Source organism: Cricetulus griseus (assembly GCF_003668045.3).
Source record: "Cricetulus griseus strain 17A/GY chromosome 1 unlocalized genomic scaffold, alternate assembly CriGri-PICRH-1.0 chr1_1, whole genome shotgun sequence".
NCBI lineage: Eukaryota > Metazoa > Chordata > Mammalia > Rodentia > Cricetidae > Cricetulus > Cricetulus griseus.
In genome coordinates, this window is record NW_023276807.1 from 224086661 (window position 1) to 224106239 (window position 19579).

The 19579-nt window shown below is 47.8% G+C and overlaps 1 protein-coding gene across 1 annotated transcript; it reads left to right on the forward strand.

Annotated features, from left to right (window-relative positions):
• The first annotated feature begins 153 nt into the window (after window positions 1-153).
• Nkx2-6 (NK2 homeobox 6) lies at window positions 154-2987 on the forward strand. Its single transcript, XM_027390032.1, has 2 exons — window positions 154-376; window positions 2389-2987. The coding sequence occupies exons 1-2, from the start codon at window positions 154-156 to the stop codon at window positions 2985-2987; spliced, it is 822 nt and encodes a 273-aa protein (XP_027245833.1).
• The last annotated feature ends 16592 nt before the right edge of the window (window positions 2988-19579 follow it).

Consider the following 19579-nt stretch of genomic DNA (forward strand, 5'->3'; position numbering starts at 1 on the left):
AGCTTGCAGACAAGGCCAAAAGAAGGCGCGGGCCTGGACCTTAAGTGTGCCTCCCGGAGTCGCTTAGGCCTGCCATCACAAAAGGGAGAGTTAGGGGTGCGACTTCTGGCAGAAGTTGAGAACTTGTCAGCTCCGCCCCCCTAGGCTTGCGAGATGCTGCTGAACCCCGTCACCTCCACCCCCTTCTCCGTAGACGACATCCTCAGGCTGGAGCGTGAGCAGAACGATGCCAAGACTCCGTCACAATGGGAGTTACACAGGAACCTCGAAAAGCCTCAGTACCAAACAATGGACCCGGAATCCGGAGGGACAGTGAGCGGCAACAGGGCCCAAACTAGATCAGACCCTTTTGGATGCCCCTGGGAGATGGAGCCTGGTGAGTAAGCACAGGTCACTACAGGTGTCACTGATGGAGAAAAGGCATCTTCTGGGATGCCACCCTATCTTCCCTCGTTTTATTTAGGAGTCCAAAAGACAGCCTCCCTGTTCCTAGTCCTGCCTCCTACGGACTTGAATTGTAGGGTATTCCTTCCCACAGCTGCCCTTCTGCTAACCACAAAGACATGATTCCAGTGGAGCCTAGTTCTGAGAATGTCTTTTCCCCATCAAACCTCTTTACCATAACTCAGTTCATGCTCCATCACTACTGCCCTTGCCTGCCTAGACCAAACCTTTCTAGGTATGTTGATTTATCTGAACACACACACACACACACACACACACACACACACACACACACACACTGGGGAGAGGAGGAACAAGTTCCCAGGGTAAGAGTCTGCTAACTTTCAGCTTTGCTGAGAAAGGGCTAATGTGGTTTCTCTCCCCACTGTCCCAGTCACAGGAACACCTGGGTGTAAGTCCCTTGACTGGCAGCCTGTCTTCTGCCACTGTGATAGCCACACAGGGCCCACTCCAACCTGTCCCTGAGGGCTGTCAGTCAGGGGAATAGGCCATCTGGTAGGCTTTACCACCACATGTGACATGTATCCCCTTCTGAACCTCTTGCCTCCTTGAAAGCAGGGCTCAGAGCTCTCCAATTGTGACTAAGAGGGTACAGGGTGCTAACTCTTACCTTTCAGTTTATTTATTTGGGTTTGGGATTATGTGAGACAGGATCTCAGTATGTTGAATTTAACCTTTTAGTGTATCACTTGGTTGGGGTGTGATCATTTTCACACCAGTGAAATGAAATTCGAGTAAGTCAAATGCCATTTTGTGTTCAGTCCCCGATGTTTGTCATACCAAAGCTAAGTTCCATCTGACCCGGGGCTCCCAATAAAAACGAATGTATTTTCAGTCCTCAGCTTGAATAACCTCAGATTGAGAGAGTAAAAAAAAGAGAGTGCTCTTTTCCTGATGGGGACTTTGAAACTCTGAGTGTCTAGAGTTGGCTGTGTAGTTTAGGCTGACCTGAATTTAGGAACTTAAAGCAATTGGAAGGCCTTTGCTGAGTCAGCTACTTTCAATTGGAGTCTCTGGCTGGCTCTTCAGCATCTCTGGAGGTTAGTCTTCTTTAGAGTTTTAAAAGGAAACAAACCCTCCGGTTTTCCCACTTTGGGTGTCTTCGATTTCTAAGAGCGTAGACGGGGGAGGGGGAGGGGAGGGCGGAATTCTCCTCAATCCCTGGTCTAAGGGTTGGGAGTCAGGATCTCAACCCAAGCCATCGGACATTGGCCCTTAGATGTTCGCTTCGGTGTCCCTGGATTTCTCCCGGTGTGAGTTTCCTCTCCACCATCCCTTGGGACCTAACAGATCTTAAGCAAAGACAAGAGAAGTGGGAAGAAAGGGAGAGGCCGCATCTAGGTAGACTGGGGTATAGTCACAGCCCCGCTGAGGGAAACATTACCCGCTTGCCAAAAAGACCTAACGAGGAAGGGACTGTTTTTCAAAAAGCCAATATGTGGATCTCAACTTCACATATCAAAAAGAACCTCTATTTCCAAGCCTGAGAGTTGGGACCTGGATATATCTGGCTTTTAATCTGTTCAGGAAATATCAATATCTTGTTCTTAATTTGCCCTGCAAAGCATCCTGTTTGTAAAGTTTAAGGTCCAGCGACTTTGTGATAGGCCCGCACACTCACGTTGTAAGATTTCTCAAATTGTTGGACCACCAGACACAATTGGAGAAAATAGGCACACCTGATCCGGAATGTACTATTGGTGAAACGAAGCGTACAGGGGATCCCAGAATATACGACTTTACTTAGGCTCTGGCGAATACAAAAGCGACAGAGATTTGAGAAATAGACCACCAGACCCACCTGGGAGGCGGGTAGAGGAGGGTGAGGACAAAAGGAAAAGGGGGAAAGGGCTAGCTAGTGAAAACAACCCCACCCCGAGCCTGTTGCTGGCTGTTGATGGTGTTCCTTCCTTGTGATTTTAGAGACTCCTCCGCGCGCGACCGCCCCGCTTGGAGCTGGGAACCCGAGGATGGAGCGCGGTGTGGGCAACGGCAGTGACAACGTACACCCGGGGCTCGCCAGGACGCGCCCGCGGCGGAAGCCCCGCGTGCTGTTCTCGCAGGCCCAAGTGCTGGCCCTGGAGCGGCGCTTCAGGCAGCAGCGGTACCTGTCTGCGCCCGAGCGCGAGCACCTGGCCAGCGCGCTGCAGCTCACGTCCACGCAGGTCAAGATCTGGTTCCAAAACCGGCGCTACAAGTGCAAGAGGCAGCGCCAGGACCAGACCCTGGAACTGGCGGGCCACCCGCTAACACCCCGCCGGGTGACAGTGCCCGTACTAGTGCTGGACGGCAAGCCCTGCCTGGGTCCGGAAGCCTCCGCCTTCCCGGGTCCCTATGCGCCCCATCCTTGTTTCGGGGGCTACTCGGGCACTCCCTACAGTGCTAGTTACGCAGGCCACTACAACGGCGCCGGCCCCGGGACACTCACACCACTGGCCAGCTCTGGCTTCAGTCCAGGTGGCCCGAGTGCTGCCCCGCAGGGCCATCTGCCCGCCACGCTACAGGGAGTCACGGCCTGGTGAAAAGCCGGGGCTCAACTACTGCTTGGTGCCTGGTCCCCTCCTCTTCCAGCTGCTCGCCAGCGAGTTGAGCTTCGGCCAAGGGGATGGAAAGCTGCAGTCGTCCTGGTACTGCCCACCTTACTGATCTCGGGACTGAACTGCCCAGAGGAGCGGCCACCGGCAGGCTCTGAGAACATTCTTTCCCTCGGAGATAAAATCGGGATTTGGCTGGCCACCTAGCTGTTGTACAGAGGATAGTATGATGACTGACAATTTGGAAACAGGTGATTCTGAGCCACAATCCCCTTTAAACAATTGCAAGCATCCTGGAGGCCTGAGATCAAGGCTGTTCGCACTCCATCCCTTAAAGGAACAAGTGTGCGGGTAGAGGGGATGCGGGGTTGAGAAAATAGAAATGTCAAGCCGCTGAAGATACCAGAAGACGACGAACCTGGAAGTGCCCCAGACAGGGTTTAGGGTTTATGCACCCTGGACCTCCGGAAGGTCCGTTGGGGAGCACTTTCCCTAGCGGTGATCTCACTTGCCTCCTAGGGCCTCTCCACTCTCGACAACTGCGTTCTGTGCAGGGAACAGCCGGACAAGTAAATGAGCTAACTGTATTCGGTGTGCGTGCCTGTTATAGACACCAGGACCCTGATAAGTTCTCAGAGGGCAGGGTGACATACATACATCTGTACCCAGCACTCAGGAGACCCAAGTGGGAGGATTGGGGAATTCAAGGCGCAACCTGGGCTACATAAGGAGTCTCTGTATCCAAAGCAAAATAAAGTGTAGGCAGATAAAGCCGATTCATCCCTGAAGGTAGGTTATTGGGTTTTGCCTCGCACTTTCTCCACTTTGTAGATACTTTTAAAGGGGGACATTTTAAGTCCCCGTCAGAAAAATAGCCCCACCCCACCCCAAGTAAATCTAAAAAGATAGTTCTTTAACTGTGGGATCTTCAAAATTATGAAAAATTTACACTTCCCCAATCTTAAATCATCCGACCCGAAGACTGAAAATGAACTCAATTTATTAATGGGAGCACGGAGTCAAATAGGAATTTAGCTTTGGTAGGACAAACAGAGCAGGGCATTGAGTAGAAAAATGTGATGTCAGTGTCGTTGGACTTCATTTTCAACCCTGAGAATCCCAATTCTCTACCCCTCAACTGATAGCAAAAGCTAAATTCTATTTTTGAACAGGTTCCCATATTTAACTAAAGGGGACACCCAGCAGTTTTCCCTGGACAGCCACTCCAGTGAGGAAGTGAGGAAGGGCCCAGTTTGATCTTCTCTGAAAGATGCTCAATGGTTGGCAGCTTGCATCCCTTAAGAGTTAGATGCCTAGGCTAGGGAAACCAAAGCCACTGTTCCTTTTTAAAATCTACTACCACTTCCTCCTTTTAGCATTTATTCATTGGGGGAGGGAGGAGGTGCATGCCTTCCCACGGTGCCTGTAGAGAGAGGACAAAGTGAAGGAGACCCTCTCTCCTTTTACCCTGTGGGTCTTGGGGCTGGACCCCAGGCTTGACTTGGCACCTTTATTAGCAGAGTGTATCTCTATGGTCCAGTATCACTTCCTCATACTTTCCCTTTGTTCTCTTCCTCTTATTTTTCATTTCTTCGCTGTTAATAAATTATATTTAGAAGTGCATCAGTGCCCTGTAATTAATGTTGTGCCCGTGGGACTTAAAAGACAAAAGTATGGAATAATGAGATGTGGCTTGATTGGTAGAGGGCTAGCTCTGTGTGTGGAAGACCCTGAGCTGGATCCACCACCACTGCAGAACCTGAGTGCAGTGATGCAGGCTTCTAACTCCAGCTCTGGAGGTGGAAACAGAAACAGAGGCAACGGGCTATCATTGGCTATGAAGCAGTGCAGTCCTGCCTGAGCAACATGAGACCCTGCCTAAATAAAATTTTTAAAAAGTACGTGTATTTCAGATTTGAAAATCTCAATAAGAGATGTCCTCAACTAAACTAAGCTAAAGACTCAGCTAAACTTTCTATACTGTGAGACTCATCAGAGGAGTCTCCTAACTCTCCCTTTGAAGGGTGTGGTTATCAAAGGAGGGGACATTTGGACGCTAATGCTACATCAGGATAGACATCTTTCAATCCAATGTTGCTACTGAAGCCTATCAGGTTTTCCTTGGAAGTTCCCCCCCAGAAGCTCCCTTGAACAGGCCTTACCCCAGATAACATTGCATTCTAGATCTTTGGAACAGTAAGAAATTTAAATGTTATGCCTTTCCCCTTTCCTGCCCTTCTGGCCTAGAAAAGTCATAGAAGCAACAGAGTGCTGTGTTCTGGATAGGTCCTGACTCCTGGATTAAGCCAAGTTAGCCCTAGGCCATGCAACCTAGGGGAAAGCTGGGAAGAAAGCCAAGTGGATGGGGGCTCTCTGAGTGACAGGCAGGCAGGCTCAGGTCTGCCATGCTGGGTCGTCATGTCTGCTCCTTCCCAATAGGGGCACAAGAGCAAATGAGATATGGCTGCCATCCTTCAGGGCTTTATTATCTAAACTAGGGAAAGGCAATTCGAGAAAGGTGTCTGAAAATAGAGGGTAGTGTATACTGTGTGTCAGGACAGCAAAAGCTCCAGGAAGAAAACCCAGCTGGGGATGATGTAAAGGGACACTGTGGAGAGAGGTGGGTGGCTTTGGTGATGAGTGTGGGGAGAACTCTGTTTCTCCGGCAGAGGTCCATGTCTGTGCTATGGAGACAAGCAGAGGTTCCAATACGAGGGCCACAGTCCTGTTCCAGGGGTCTGAGCCACATATCAAGGTTTGCATTTGGGAGTCTGGGAGTTACAGGCAATTCACTGAAGTTCCATTGAGTGGCCTCCCCTTTCTTTCAAAAATGTACCATGGGACCATGTCGCAACCAAGCTTGAGACAATGAAGCTTGAGGAAGGCATAGGACACACAGCCTTATGGACCTTCATCTTTTGTTACACTGCCCCCCACCCCAGATTGTTGTGACACCCCTGTTTGACTAACCTCAAACATAAAAACAGTAACAATGACAGAAACCATTCAAGCTCATCCCAAAGGGAATTCCTGACAGTAAGTCTGGGTTTCCCAGAACACCAAAGATTTCTTAAGGAAACAGGAACAAGGAAAATTCTCTTCTGCCTCTCCCCTCTGTGCCCAACAGCTGCTGTGAAAAGCACCCCACTCACACCCAGCCTTGGAAGTCCCCAACCCCCAGCTGTCTGTCTTCCCGGTAATCTGTCCAGTGCTAAAAGCTGCCTGCTCTGTGAGTCCCTCACTTATCCTCACGGGGCTTTTACTGGGGAGGGAACCACTCTGTAAGCAGCCTTATCTGCATCCTTCAGACCCATCACTCCAGTCACCTCTTAATGTTCACAAGTCCCCCAAATGGGAAGTAATTGACCTCTAAACAAAACAAAAAAGCTCTCAGAGATAGCAGAGGTTCCTGTCCTGACTGTCCCAGGCCCAGGGGCTTCACCTAGACCAGGTGGGTGAGTCAACACATTTGCAGACTTTGTGGCTCCTGATCCTTCATCTCCCAGCCCATCCCCCCACCCCTTAAGCCCACTGGTTCCCAGGCTGTGTACCAAATAGAGTCTAGACAGGGAGACTTGAGGCATTTACTTTTGTAATGTTATCATCATCATCGTCACCCCACCACCACCATCACCCTCATCATTCTGAGTTGGAAGGTATATTTTAATCTTTTAAAACTTCCATTTTAGAAAGTATCTAGAATTACCAGCATTCATATGCCCTCCTTATATCAATCGGCTCAATGACTGGCTCTTTTCCTTTGCTGGAAAAGAAGGGGATGGGGTTTTAAAATCAGTGCCCCTCGGCCCTCCCCTTCAGAGGGGTGGCCCTAGTTTAATTAGGAGCATGCTCTGGGACCTTGAGTCAGCCTTCTAACCTCTCTGTGCTTGGTCTCTCCATCTGTAACATTAAGAAGCTAGAACTCTGGGGCCACCCTTCTAACTTTGCGTGGCTCTCTGTGTTTCACGCATCCTTTCACTTTTAAAACTAGGAAATCTATAGGTGTGATGTCCAGAATGCTACATAAAACATCTAGACACTGTTTAAATGACACTTGCAAAGTGAACAGATTCTGTCAGCAATTCACAGTCACCCACTCAAGCATCGGTGCCTGCCCTCCTGCAGCTCTGCTCCCCACATCCTCCCAAAACGCAACCCCCTCCTCTTACCCCCACCCATCCCCCAGAGGTGGTCCCAGCGCTTAGATAAAGATTTTCAGGTTTCTTATTATGGACCTGGTTGTGCGGATGCTTCCTTAGCTATGATTTAATCGTGTCTGGTTTGGAAGGGTACCAGGGATCAGCCTGCATGGATTCTTTTGTGACTGGCCTCCTTTATTCCATGTGAGTGGGGATTTGTCCAGGCTGTTGCATGTAACTTAGGTCGGTTGATGTGCTGCGTTAGAAGGCACTAGGTGTATGTACTTTAATGAGTGTGTTAACTGACAGTGTAGGTCATGTATAGCTGGGACAGTAACACTGCTTTAGTGGTTCCATTTCTCATGAGCGTAGCTGTGATCTACAGCTGAGGTTTGTCTCTTCTTGCTATTGTAACTGGGCAATGATCTACCTGCTGGTAGGCTTCTACTCATTTGTGAGCAGGTGTGTGTGTGTGTGTGTATGACTATATTTGTGTGTGTGCGTATGTATGACTATTTGTCTGTGTCTTTCTCTTGCTCTGTCTCTGGTCTCTGTCTGTCTGTCTCTGTCTGTCTCTGTCTCTGTCTCTCTCTCTGTCTCTCTCTCTCTCTCTCTCTCTCTCTCTCGTGTGTGTGTGTGTGTGTGTGTGTGTGTGTGTGTGTGTGTGTGTGTGATTATGGATAAACCTAGGACCACACGCATGCCAGGCAAGTGCTCTGCCACTGAGACACAACCCCGTGCTAGGTTTCTATTGCTAGAGTAAATACCCACCCACCACTGTTCTACCCTTGTAACTACTTCGTCGTCTCACGCAGGATTCGCCTTCTCCATCAGATATAGGCAAGCTGACCCCTCTCTATTCACAGATTCAAACAATTTTAGGTACTTTTTTAAATACTTGGAAAAACTCCAACAGTTCCAAAAACTGAGAATTGCCTTTCCTTAAATACTGTGTTCACTCTCTACATATGAAGTGGTATCTTAAGTATTGTAATGAGTACCCTTGGTCACCTAGAGACACCTAGCAGATACAGAATGGTATGTGTGATTGGAGGGGTGTCTGTGCAAACACTGGGCTGCTTTAATAAAAAGACCTGACATCTATGGATTTTGGCATCTAAGGGGGGGGGTGCCCTAGAACCAATTTCACAAAGACCCTGAAGGATGACTTTTCCCATCCAAGAAGATGTGTGTCAGAGTCCCAAAGGTGACCATCACACTGTGAGCTATCAACAACTGTAACTACGCCCCTACCCTCTGTTCTTGGTCCCGTGGCTTTGTGAGTAGCTACTTTGAAAATTTCCTACCAACACCGTAACTATCATGTGACTTTTTTTTCCCTCTATGCTACAAGTAAAAACTACAGAAGATGGATTTTTGGAAAGCATCAAAGGGGAATAAATAAGGTCTAGGGGTGAGCTTAGTGGGGGATGGGTGAGGTCCTGTGTGGTCAACCATCCAGTATCCATTAAGAAAATGAAAACCAAGAACTAAAGTTAAAGGATTATATATAATGTTAAAGGGCCAAGGCTGGGGGTGTGACTGGGTACTCACCTAACATGCGTTGAGCCCTGGGTTCAATCCCCAGTACCGCATAAGGAAGGCATGGTGGCTCAAGCCTACGTGTAATCTCATCACTCAGAAGACACAAGATCAAAAGTTCAAGACTTTGTAGTAATCCTTGACTATCTAGTGAGTGAGAGGCCAGTTTGGGATACATGAGACCCTGTTTTCTTTTGAGTTTCTTTGGTGTTTTGTTAGTGTTACTGTTGTTGTTAGCACAGAGTGGTTGAAGAGATGATCAACTGTTAAGAGCTCTTGCTGCTCTTGCAGAAGACCCTTGTTCATTTTCTAACGCCCCCACAGCCATTTTTAACTTCAGTTTCAGGGGATCCAATGCCCTTTTATGACTTCTGTAAGCACCAGGCACACATGTGACATGCATATATACGTGCAGGTCGAACCCTAGTACACTTAAGATAAAAAGTACAGAGAGGGTAGGGTGGCATTGGATGGGAATGGTACCACTGCACCTCCAGGTGCCAGGGCAAGCGACATTTGAAGATTTTTTCCATTCTTCTCCCATCTTTGTATACATCTCTGTGTATTCTGAACCTCCAGGGACGAAGATCCTACATTCAGTGGCCAGCAAGTGGGAATTTTCAGCCCCACCCCCCACCAAGTTCCTTCTCCTCTTTAACAGCCAGGAGATAGCTGAAGGTGTGTGTTTGGGTGGCTGGGGAGCTCTCCCTTCCTCCAGATTCAATTTAGGCCCATCTAGCACCTCCCAACCCTCAGCATCAACCCGAGGGAAAGAAAGGTAGATCTTGGTGATGCTGTCCAGATTCCAGGGTAAGGGAGAACAAGATCCACCCAGCAGCTTGCGGGAGCCTCAGAGAGCTGTCTCAGTCTCAGGGGCTGGCCTTTGAAACTGGTCTCAGGCCAGCCTGCCTCCTCCCCACCATGCCTCGGTGACTTCTGCCTCCTCCTGTCACCAGCCCAGCTTAATTACCTGAAACCTGTGGCCCAGGATAATGGAATATTAAGCAAGGCCTTTAGAGAGCCAAACTTTTCATCATGGCTCCTGCTTGCTGTCCTTCCATACCCCCCCCCTCCCAGACCTCATCTCCACAGTCCCCAGGGAAGCCTGTCTCAGTGTCTGGACTGTTCTCAGAGCCCTGAGACTCATGTCTGATGTCTGTCTTTTCTAAAGAAAGAAGATCTGGTCTGGGCAGTGTATCTCCATCCTAGGCCTATCCAGGGACTCTGGGTTCTATTTACTTATTGTCACATGGATCAAGAAGTGAGTTGTTACCCACAGCTAATCACTGAACTGAACTGGAATCCAGTTGCAGAGAAGGACGAGTGATGAGCAAAGGGGTCCAGACCAGGCTGGCAAAACACACAGAAACAGCTGACCTGAACAATGGGGAATTCTTGGTCTCCAGACTAATAGCTGGGAAACCAGCATGGGACTGATCCAGACTCCAGGAAAGTGGGTGTCAGTGAGGAGACCTCGGAAATCCATGGGCCTCCTGAAGATAAGATCAATACTTATCCCTAGCATAGGTGTGGACTTTGGGAGCCCATTCCACATAGAGGGATACTCCCTGAGCTAAGACACACAGGGATGGGTCTAGGCCCTATCCCAAAGGATATGACAGTCTCTGAAGACCCCCTATGGAGGGCCTCACCCTCCTGGGGAGCAGAAAGGCTATGTGATAGGTAGGGTTTTAGTTGGGGGGGCATGGTAGGGGAAGAGGGGAGGGAGAGAGAACTGGGATTGACACGTAGAACAATCTTGTTTCTAATCCAAATTTTAAAAAAATTTAAAAAAAGAAGTGAGTTGTTGCTGTTTAGGTTTCTTACATATCCTCACAAGGTTTTCAGGCTTTGACTTGGGGAGTCAGAATCCTATAGAACTCCCTTTCTTGTTGTGATAGCCATCTGACTCCCAGGGGAGGTTGTTTGAGTCCCAGTAGCAGGGACATTAAGAGTTTGCGTCATCCAGGGGCCACAGCCATAGAGAGGAAGAAAGTCTCTCCTGTTGGTGAAGTTCAGATAGCAAGAGCCAAGGAACATTCCACTGAGATCACAGGGAAGGAGGCTAAGACTGGTCTCATTCAAAAATACCCTTTAGGGCTGGCATTTTGTTTCAGTGGGCAAAGCACCTGCCGTACCAGCACAAGAACCTGAGTTCAGAGACCCAACAACTACAGGAAGCCGGTATGGTGGCATAAATCTGTAACCTGAGTGCTGGGAGTAGAGGACACAGCCAAGTTCCTGGAGCTCACCAGCCAACCAGCCAAGGTGAATGAAGGGACACCAGCTTCAGTGTAAGGTCCCGACTGAAAACAAAGTTGAGAGTGACTAAAGCAGACACTTGGCATTGACTCTAGCCTTCACACACGTGCACTGGCATCCGTACATGTAAGGGCACCCACATAAACACACTCAGGTATCCACAAGGGACCCATTGCTAAATGTAACATACTTTTTGCTCTACCAAGAAAGGGGATAGAACAACGAGAAAGACGAGAGTGCATCAAACAGAGTCCTGTTCTCAAGATGCTGAGGAAGCTGGTAAGAAAAGATGCTGTAAAAGATGCTTCCCCATGAATGGGGAAGTATACACTTAACTCTAGCTGGAGCAAACACTATAATCACTTCACTGGTGACACTGGCTCCTAGATAGGCACTTGGGGGTGGAGGCACACGTGGCAGAGGGATCTGGCTAGCATCCACTATTTCTCTCCTCCTTCCTTCTTCAGCAATTGAGCCTCCAGTTTTAGTCTAGCACACCTCCTGTCAGCTGAAGGTGGTGTTTTCCCAGCCTCCTGCGCAGGTGGCAGTGGTCAAGCACAAAGCTCTGACTTAAAAGATGTCTGTGGAAATAACGGGAACACCTTCCAGGAGACAGGCTTCAGTGGAAGGGGTCTCCTGTCCTCTTCCTGTGACTGGAAGGAACCCTGATGAGAAGGCAGGAGCAGCAGCAATGATGCTAAATGCTAAAAGAGTAATTCAATGGGAGGAGCCTAATACTTAACACCTCACAATTGTATCAGCTTTTTATCCACTTAGCGCCCCAACTGCTACCTGAGAGGCTTTTTAAAAAAAGCCACTGCTGGCCGGGCGGGTGTTGGTGGTGCACACCTTTAATCCCAGCACTCGGAGGCAGAGGCAGGCAGATCTCTGTGAGTTCGAGGCCAGCCTGGTTTCCAGCGTGAGTGCCAAGATGGGCTCCAAAGCTACACGGAGAAACCCTGTCTCGAAAAAACAAACAAACAACAACAACAAAAAGCCACTGGTATGGCGGCTGTTGTTACAGTAACTGAACAGGTAGGTATCTTTATGGACAAAGAATGTAGGCGTGTCTTTAGAAAAGCAACAAACCTGAGCACAAAAGATACTTACAAAATAAAGCAAGATACCTGGAAAGAGAAGGGGCTCGGGCAACACAGGGCATAAACTGCACAGAAACCAAGGACTTAGGGTGAAAGACACAAGCTCCCAAATTAGCAGACTCAAGCTAAAGATGATTAAAAGTGTACCCAGTCAACACGCAAAAGCCCAGATTGAGGTGTCTACATCCACTTCTTTTCATTAGGCCCCGAGGCTTCCCACTATCATTGAAAGATGCTGGTCCTGACTTTTAGGGTAATGTCCAAGCCCATGCAGTCATTTTGCCAAGGTTGTACATCTGGTGCCTACTTTCTGACTCAACATGGTGTCAGCCTCACAGCCTCATGGATAAAGTCCGATGAATAAGGAAGTATTGACTCTTCCAGATGTCTGACATATATAGGACATCTCAAATGCTCACGAGACTCGGGTTCCCTATCAGGGACACCTGTGTTGAGAATCAGTCTCCCAAACTTGCGTGGAAGGGTCACATATAAGGTCAACATTCTTTGGAAGTAAGGAAATTGACAGCGCATGCAGAGCTTTGAATGACCACCAGAGGACGCCATTGCTCCCATTTTTCTCCAGGGAACGAGAGACTGCCCCGCATTCCTGGAACCTCCACCAAAGCCTCCCGGTTTTGTTGTGAGCAGCATTTCGGATTCTTCTTAGTCAGGTGAAATCCACCCCTGTCCTGGTGGCTGAGTGCGATCAGCAAACACAGAATCCCATAGGCACTACAGTTCCTAGGGAAAACACTGGGTGCTGAAGCGGGCGCGAGTGCCCTCCAGTCAGAAGTAACTGTTACGTGAGAAAAAGATCGTCACAGTTGACTAAATTAAGGAAGCTGAAGGATTTGCCCAAGGTCGCCCTTATAAATGTGTCAGACAGACTATACAGCCACTTGTTTGTAGGTCTTCTGTCCAGGTCAAAGTGTGGACATTTAGTCTAAGATATAGCTGGTTTTCATTCTTGTTTGTGTCTGTTGTTGGCTTGCTTGTTTTGAGACAATGGTCCATGCTGCTCTTGAACTCATGAACCTCCTGCCTCAGCTTCTTAAATTCCGAGACTACATGCTGGTACCACCAAAACCAGCAAAAATAAAACTGCTGAAAACCAAGTTCAGAATAGAACTCACTATCTGGAGCAGGTGGGCTTCAAACTCAGAGATCAGTCCACCTCTGCCTCCTCTGTGCTAGGATTAAAGGTTTATGTTGCAAATGACTCTGTCCTCCTACTCCCCTCTTTTCCAGTCTCAAAAGCACTTCAAGGGAGAGGGTCTTCCTACCAAGCCCTTCCCGTTGGCCTGTTCTGGGCTCAGCCTGCCTCACTTCCCCTGAGTTTAGGATGCTTTGAGAATGGATATCATTGAGTCAATTGAGTTTGTCTTAAGTCTATCACCAAGAAGCAGCTGAACTATTTGGTTTCTTCAATTCTGTAGCAAAATGCCTGAGACCAAATGGTGCAAAACAAAGTTTATTAAGCTCACATTTTTTTTTAAGCTCACATTTTTAAAGTAATAAATCCAACAGCAGGTAGGCCCTTTGCCCTGGCAAGGCCCTACCTTGGCTGCATCATGAGACTGATGGCCACATGGTAGGAGCCTATAGTAAGAGAGGAAGCCAAACTGTGTGTGTGGTGGTGGGGGTCACTTGCTTGTCATAACCTCCCTCCCAGGAGCAAACTCTAGAAGACCGGTGTTCACTGTTTTGAAAGGATGACCCAGTGACCTGCCACCTCTTAACACCCCCACCCCACCACTGCCATGCTGAGCACCAGTCTTCCCACACATATGGACCAATTCAAACCACACCCAGTTGCCATTGACTCAGCATGGAAGCTGCTCACTGCACCAACATGAAGACCTGAGCTCAAACTCAGAAACTCAAAGTTGTTATGGTGTGTGTGCAACCCCCCCACACACACACTTAAAAAAAACTACTGACAAGCTGAGAAAAACTCAAGCTTTAGCTGAGACTGCAGTATTTTACTTCTTTGTGTATGTCTGTAAGCCTCTGCCATGTTGGGGATGCTCTCTGAGGCCAGATGCCCTGGAGCTGGAGTTCCAGGCAGTTAGAAGATGCCCATGTGTGCTGGGAACTAAACTTCAGGTCCTCTAGAAGAATGGCAAGCACACTTAACCACTGTGCCATCTATCTAGTCCCAAAATTTTACTACTTATTCCCCTCAAAAAAAAAAGGTAAAAAAAAAAAAACCAAACAAATTAAATGCTAGCAATTATCTTTGCCTTTTTCAGCTTCCTTGTCCCTCCTCCCTCCTCCTCTCTGTCTTTCTCTTTGGAGAACATTTGAGGCAGGTATGATGGTTCTTGCCTGTAATCCCAGCATTCTGGAGGTGGAGACAAGAGGGTCAGCTCAAAATCAGCTACAGAGCAAGTTCAAAGACAGCCTGGGTTTTGTGACATCCTGTCTAACAACACAACACAAAAGATGAACAAACAGAAAAAAAAAACCATTTTGGTTTAAAACAATAAAAGCAACAAAACAAAGACTATTTTAGAGGACATAAATAAAGCTGGCCTGTGTGTTGACAGCTAAGTTCTGACGTAGCCACTGGTGTGTGATTTCAGACAAGTCTCTCAGAACCTGTTTCCCTACTTCCAAAATGATGTACTGAGTCTCCTATCTTTGTCTCTGTGTGTAAATAGGAATCTTGCACACTTACTGTCTACATCCGTGCCTTTCTTCTTCTTCTCCATTCTCCTCTCTCCAGCTCCCTGTGGGGGAGGAGTGCTTGGATAAACACATGACCAGAATGCAAGGTGTCCTCTGCCCTAAAGCCTTGCAGGCCCTGGCCACTGATATTGGGTGGTCTCAAGGGTCTGCCCTTCCACCCAACCCCAACGCTGGGTGGCCACTTCCCATACAAGCTGTCCAAACACCATCCAGGCCCAGCCAGTCCTACTGCTGTCACTGGGAATGCCAAGCCTTGACCCAGGCACAACACCACCTCATTGCTAGCAGTTCCCATAACTGTGAGCCAAAGCTGTACCATCCAAAGTGGACTTTGGGGAAATACCTGTTGGACAATGCAATCCCAGAACAAATTACTTTTCTTTTCAGATACTCTCATGGATTCCATAGGGTCTGTCTAGTTCAAGGAGAGTAGAACTTTCTGGAGAGCCACACAGTCATTGCCCCATATCCGAATCTCAGGTCTTAGAACCAGCTCTGCCATCTTCTCAGATGGCCACCTTCCCTCTGAAGATTGCTACCATCATTTTAGGGCAATCAAGGCTCTGACAACTCAGTGTCATGGGAGACTGTCAGAGCAACCGAGAGTGGCAGAGGGAAGGTATCGAGTTGCCAGGGGTGGTCAGTGCTGGGGGAAGGTCAAAGGCCCCTCCCCTAGATAAACATCCCCAATGTGTCTCCCAGGTGAGGACCTCTGCTAAGCTGTTGAACAGATTAGGAGTGGCCACCCAGTCAGAGACTGGGGCTACTTCTGCAGATACAGCCCAGCAGCTGCAGAGGGGGAGACAGAGGAGGGGGAAGCTGGTGACCAGAACACTATTAGCAAAATACTCTTAGGCTCCTATTGCTTAATAAATCTTCTCCATTACTTTCCTTGGGTGTTGAGCATGGATGAGACGAGAGGCATCATGAGGTTGATGTTATCTGCCCACTAAAGTTCTCCAAAGCTTGACCCCCTGGGCCATGCAGAGACGTGTTCAGGGAAAGCTGGTGGGCACAGCTGCAATCCCAGGCACTTGGAGGTTCACAAAGTCTTGGGATAGAGGGAGAGGAGCTTTTGGGCAGGTGTGAGATAGGAAGCCTGGGTAGGAGTGAGGATAGGAGTGAGGTTAAGAGTCCAGGCATGTGGAAAGTCTGGACCGCATCATGAGTGTACTACACACACACACACACACACACACACACACACACACACACACACACACACACACAGTCACGTCATATCCTCTCTCCCTAACTGCTCAGAGATCTCAGCTTCCACTGGTTACAGGTGGGGGGGTCCCAGGGTCTTGCTTAAAAGCTTTTTAGAAATGAAGACTCATAATGCCCACCTAGGTCTGCTGAGGAGAAATCCATTGTCTAATAAGGATCTGGATTCTGAGACAGGTTGCTGTAAGAGGCCAGGGTCCTATCTCTGTCCTCTTGAGGTACCGTGGTTTAGATGTCTCTTCAGATCCTCATGTTGAAAGGTCATTGGCATGGTATATATATAAAGAGGTGAGAATTTTAGAAAGGACAAGGTTCTATAAGTCCTTAGGGATTGGCTAACACAGTTAATGGAAAAGTGGGTTCCTGATTGGATAAGGGTGGTTGGTAGCTCCTTCCCTCCATCTTTTTCTCCTTATCTTTCTCTCAATATGATCTGCCTTGTTATGAATAAGCAAGAAGTCATCGCAACTGAACCCCTAAATCTTGGGGTCTCGGGCTTTGCAGCTCTAAAACTGTAAGTCTTACTTCTCTCAATGCTAATGTAAAAGAATGTTTTAGTAGAAGCAGAACCCAAAATTTAGTGTTCCAGTTCAGCCCCCCCAAATAACAAAGGGACAAGTCTCAACGCTTATATTGCTGAGCATCCAAGAATCCCAGGAAAATGTTCTCTGCCTCCACCCCACTCCAGGATGTGAAAAAAAAAATCAGGGGGTGTGGCAGCACAGTGAAAGAAGAATTTTTTTTAATGTTGAAGAAGATAGGGTCTCTGCTGAGAGAAACATCACAGCATATCCTCTCTCAGTGAGGACTGGGGACAGGAACAGAGGTCTGAAGTAGGGATACTAAAAGGGGAAAGAAGATAGCATGTCCCGGGCTGGGCATTTCTCAGGCAGCCTGAAGGCAGCCTTGATCCTCCACTCCTGCTTTAGTATGATCCTCTGAGAGTGCTCCCTCATGGCTTGTCTCGGTCCTCTCTCCCAGGATCCCTCCTCTTCCTGCTTTTTCCCTTTTTAGTCTCTCTGAATGAGCAAAGGAGCTCCCAAGAACAAATCCCAACTCAGTGCATGTGCAGGAAACTGAATCCAGAGGTCCTGAAAGGTATTTTAACAGGAAAATGTGTGCTGTGAAAATGATGTTATCTAGTGACACAAGAGGCACCCAGCATGCTTTTTCCGTTTTTGTTGTGAGTGCATGTGTGCATGTCAGAGGACACTTCTATGAAAATGATTCTCCCCTTCCACCTTTAAATGGGTTCCAGGCTCTCAGATCACCAGGCTTGCACAACAAATACATTTACCTACTGGGCCATCCTGCTGGGCAATACACATCAGGCTTTAAGAAAAGATTACGTCCTGTGTTTTATGATAGTTTGACCTGGGGCTCTGCAGAGGAAGGATGGCACTGCCCAGGGCTGGCAAATTCCTGTCAACCAGAATCAAGTCCATTGTCTCAAACACTTCACCTCTCATAAACTAAGCCAGTACACTCTCTGGCCCAAGCCACCTCACATTCTGGCAGCATACAACCAGGGTCACAGCCACAGGCTGCCAAATGATTCCAGTTATCTTAAGTCTGCAGGACTGGCGCCCTGCCTCTCCCCTTCTTGCCCATGTAAACCACTATAAAGATCTGGCTTTCTATGCGCCCTGTCTGCCTCTTGCCAGCATGATGCTGTTTCCTGAGCCTAAGGATCTGAGTATACAAATGTTTTCCTGGTAACAGTCATTTCTGTGGTTGTGTGTCCTACACTTAATAAAAATGATGACGTGCACAGGACAATTCTGTCAGCCCTGTGTGTGCCACCTCAGTGGAAGATGAAACTGCATGCTGTTGGGGGTGGACAGAAGGATGGACATAATGCAGGCAGGGTTTAAAAGCATTGATCTGGGGCTTCATGAGACTCCATGCCTGTTTAGACTTTATAAACTCTGCAAACCAGAGGTTTTGGCACAGGGACAAAACAAGTTGACGTCTCCAGTGTGCCTTCTATCTCTAGCATCTAATGAGATCATTTCTAAAATGTTCAGTGGATTCAGGGATTTAATATGACTAAAGGCTGAAAGACAACAAATAAAGGCAGTTCCAATGAAAGGCTAGCACCGTGCATCTAAACATATGCTTCAATTTTAAAAAAAAAAAAGAAAGAAAGGAAAGAAAAAGGACCTGAAGTTCGAATCAATCCAATAAACAGCACATATGGATTATCTGAGAAGTCAAAAGTCCCAACTGGATCTCTGCAGGCCACAGGCCATTTCTTCAGCTTCTAGTGGCTACTATATTCCTTGACCAATGGCCTTCTTCTCCTTCAAATCTAACAATGGCCAGTAGACTCTCTCACCTCCCAGTGCTCTACCCTTGTTGCAGATGCCCTGTGTTCTCTTCTGACTGCCTGCCCTACCTACTTCATCTTACATTCCCGAATCATTGCTCTACTTCAGGACTAGCTCAATAGCAACTTTAATTCCACCTGTAGCCTGGCTATTGTCATCTGCAGAGAACATCCACAGATTAAGGGACCCATAGATGGACCTCTGTGGGTGCCAATTATTGTGCCTCCCACAGTCTCTCATGGCTTCTTTGTTGCCCTTGGCCATTCTCACTCCATTTAAACTGCACAATCACAACAAGGAGATGAAGCCAGCTTATCTTCCTGTAACTTGCCTTGGGACACAATGGAGAATTCTACCAGCCAGGGAGATGATGCCTGGTAGCAGCAGATGTTGGATATCCAGATAGTAAGCCTTCAATAAATGCTTGTTGTGTGCCAAGAACCAAGCTAGATGTTAGTGATGATACAGGTAGGAGGAACCAGTTTCTTCTCAGCAAACAAATATCTAATGAATAAAATGAGCTGCCGGTGGAACCTAAGGACAAAGCATGAAGGGAAGGAAATGGCATGATGAGAGAGTGCTTTGCACTGGTTCCCCACAATGGGGGCATCTGAACCCCAGGGAGATCATGGCACAGGAGGAGAGCCGGCTTCAATTCCACCCCTACGTTTTAAATTAATATTTCATAAAAAGATTTCTTTTTACTTTTTATTTACAGGTGTAAATATATGCTGTAATGGAGTTACAGGTGGTTGTAAAGCACCCAGTGTGAGTGATAGGGGCCAAACTTAGGTCTTCTGGAAGAGGTGTGAGCACTCTTAACCACTGAGCCATCCCTACAGCCCCTAGGTTTATAAATCTTAAAAATTCTCTCTCTCTCTCTCTCTCTCTCTCTCTCTCTCTCTCTCTCTCTCTCTCTCTCTCTCCCCCCGTGTGTGTGTGTGTGTGTGTGTGTGTGTGTGTGTGTGTGTATGATATCTGAGTGCCTGCAGATCCAGAAGTATGTATCAGATTCTGAGGAACTGGATTACAGACAGGTGTAAAGACAACTCATGTGAGTTCTGGGAACTGAGCACAGGTCCTACGTAAGAGCAGCAAGCACTCTTGACTACTGAGCCATCTCTCCAACAACCAGGTTTGTAATTTTTTCTTTTTTAAGATTTTATTTATTTATTATGTATACAACATTCTGCTTCCATGTACATCTGCACACCAGAAAAGGGCACCAGATCTCATAACAGATGGTTGTGAGCCACCATGTGGTTGCTGGGAATTGAACTCAGGAC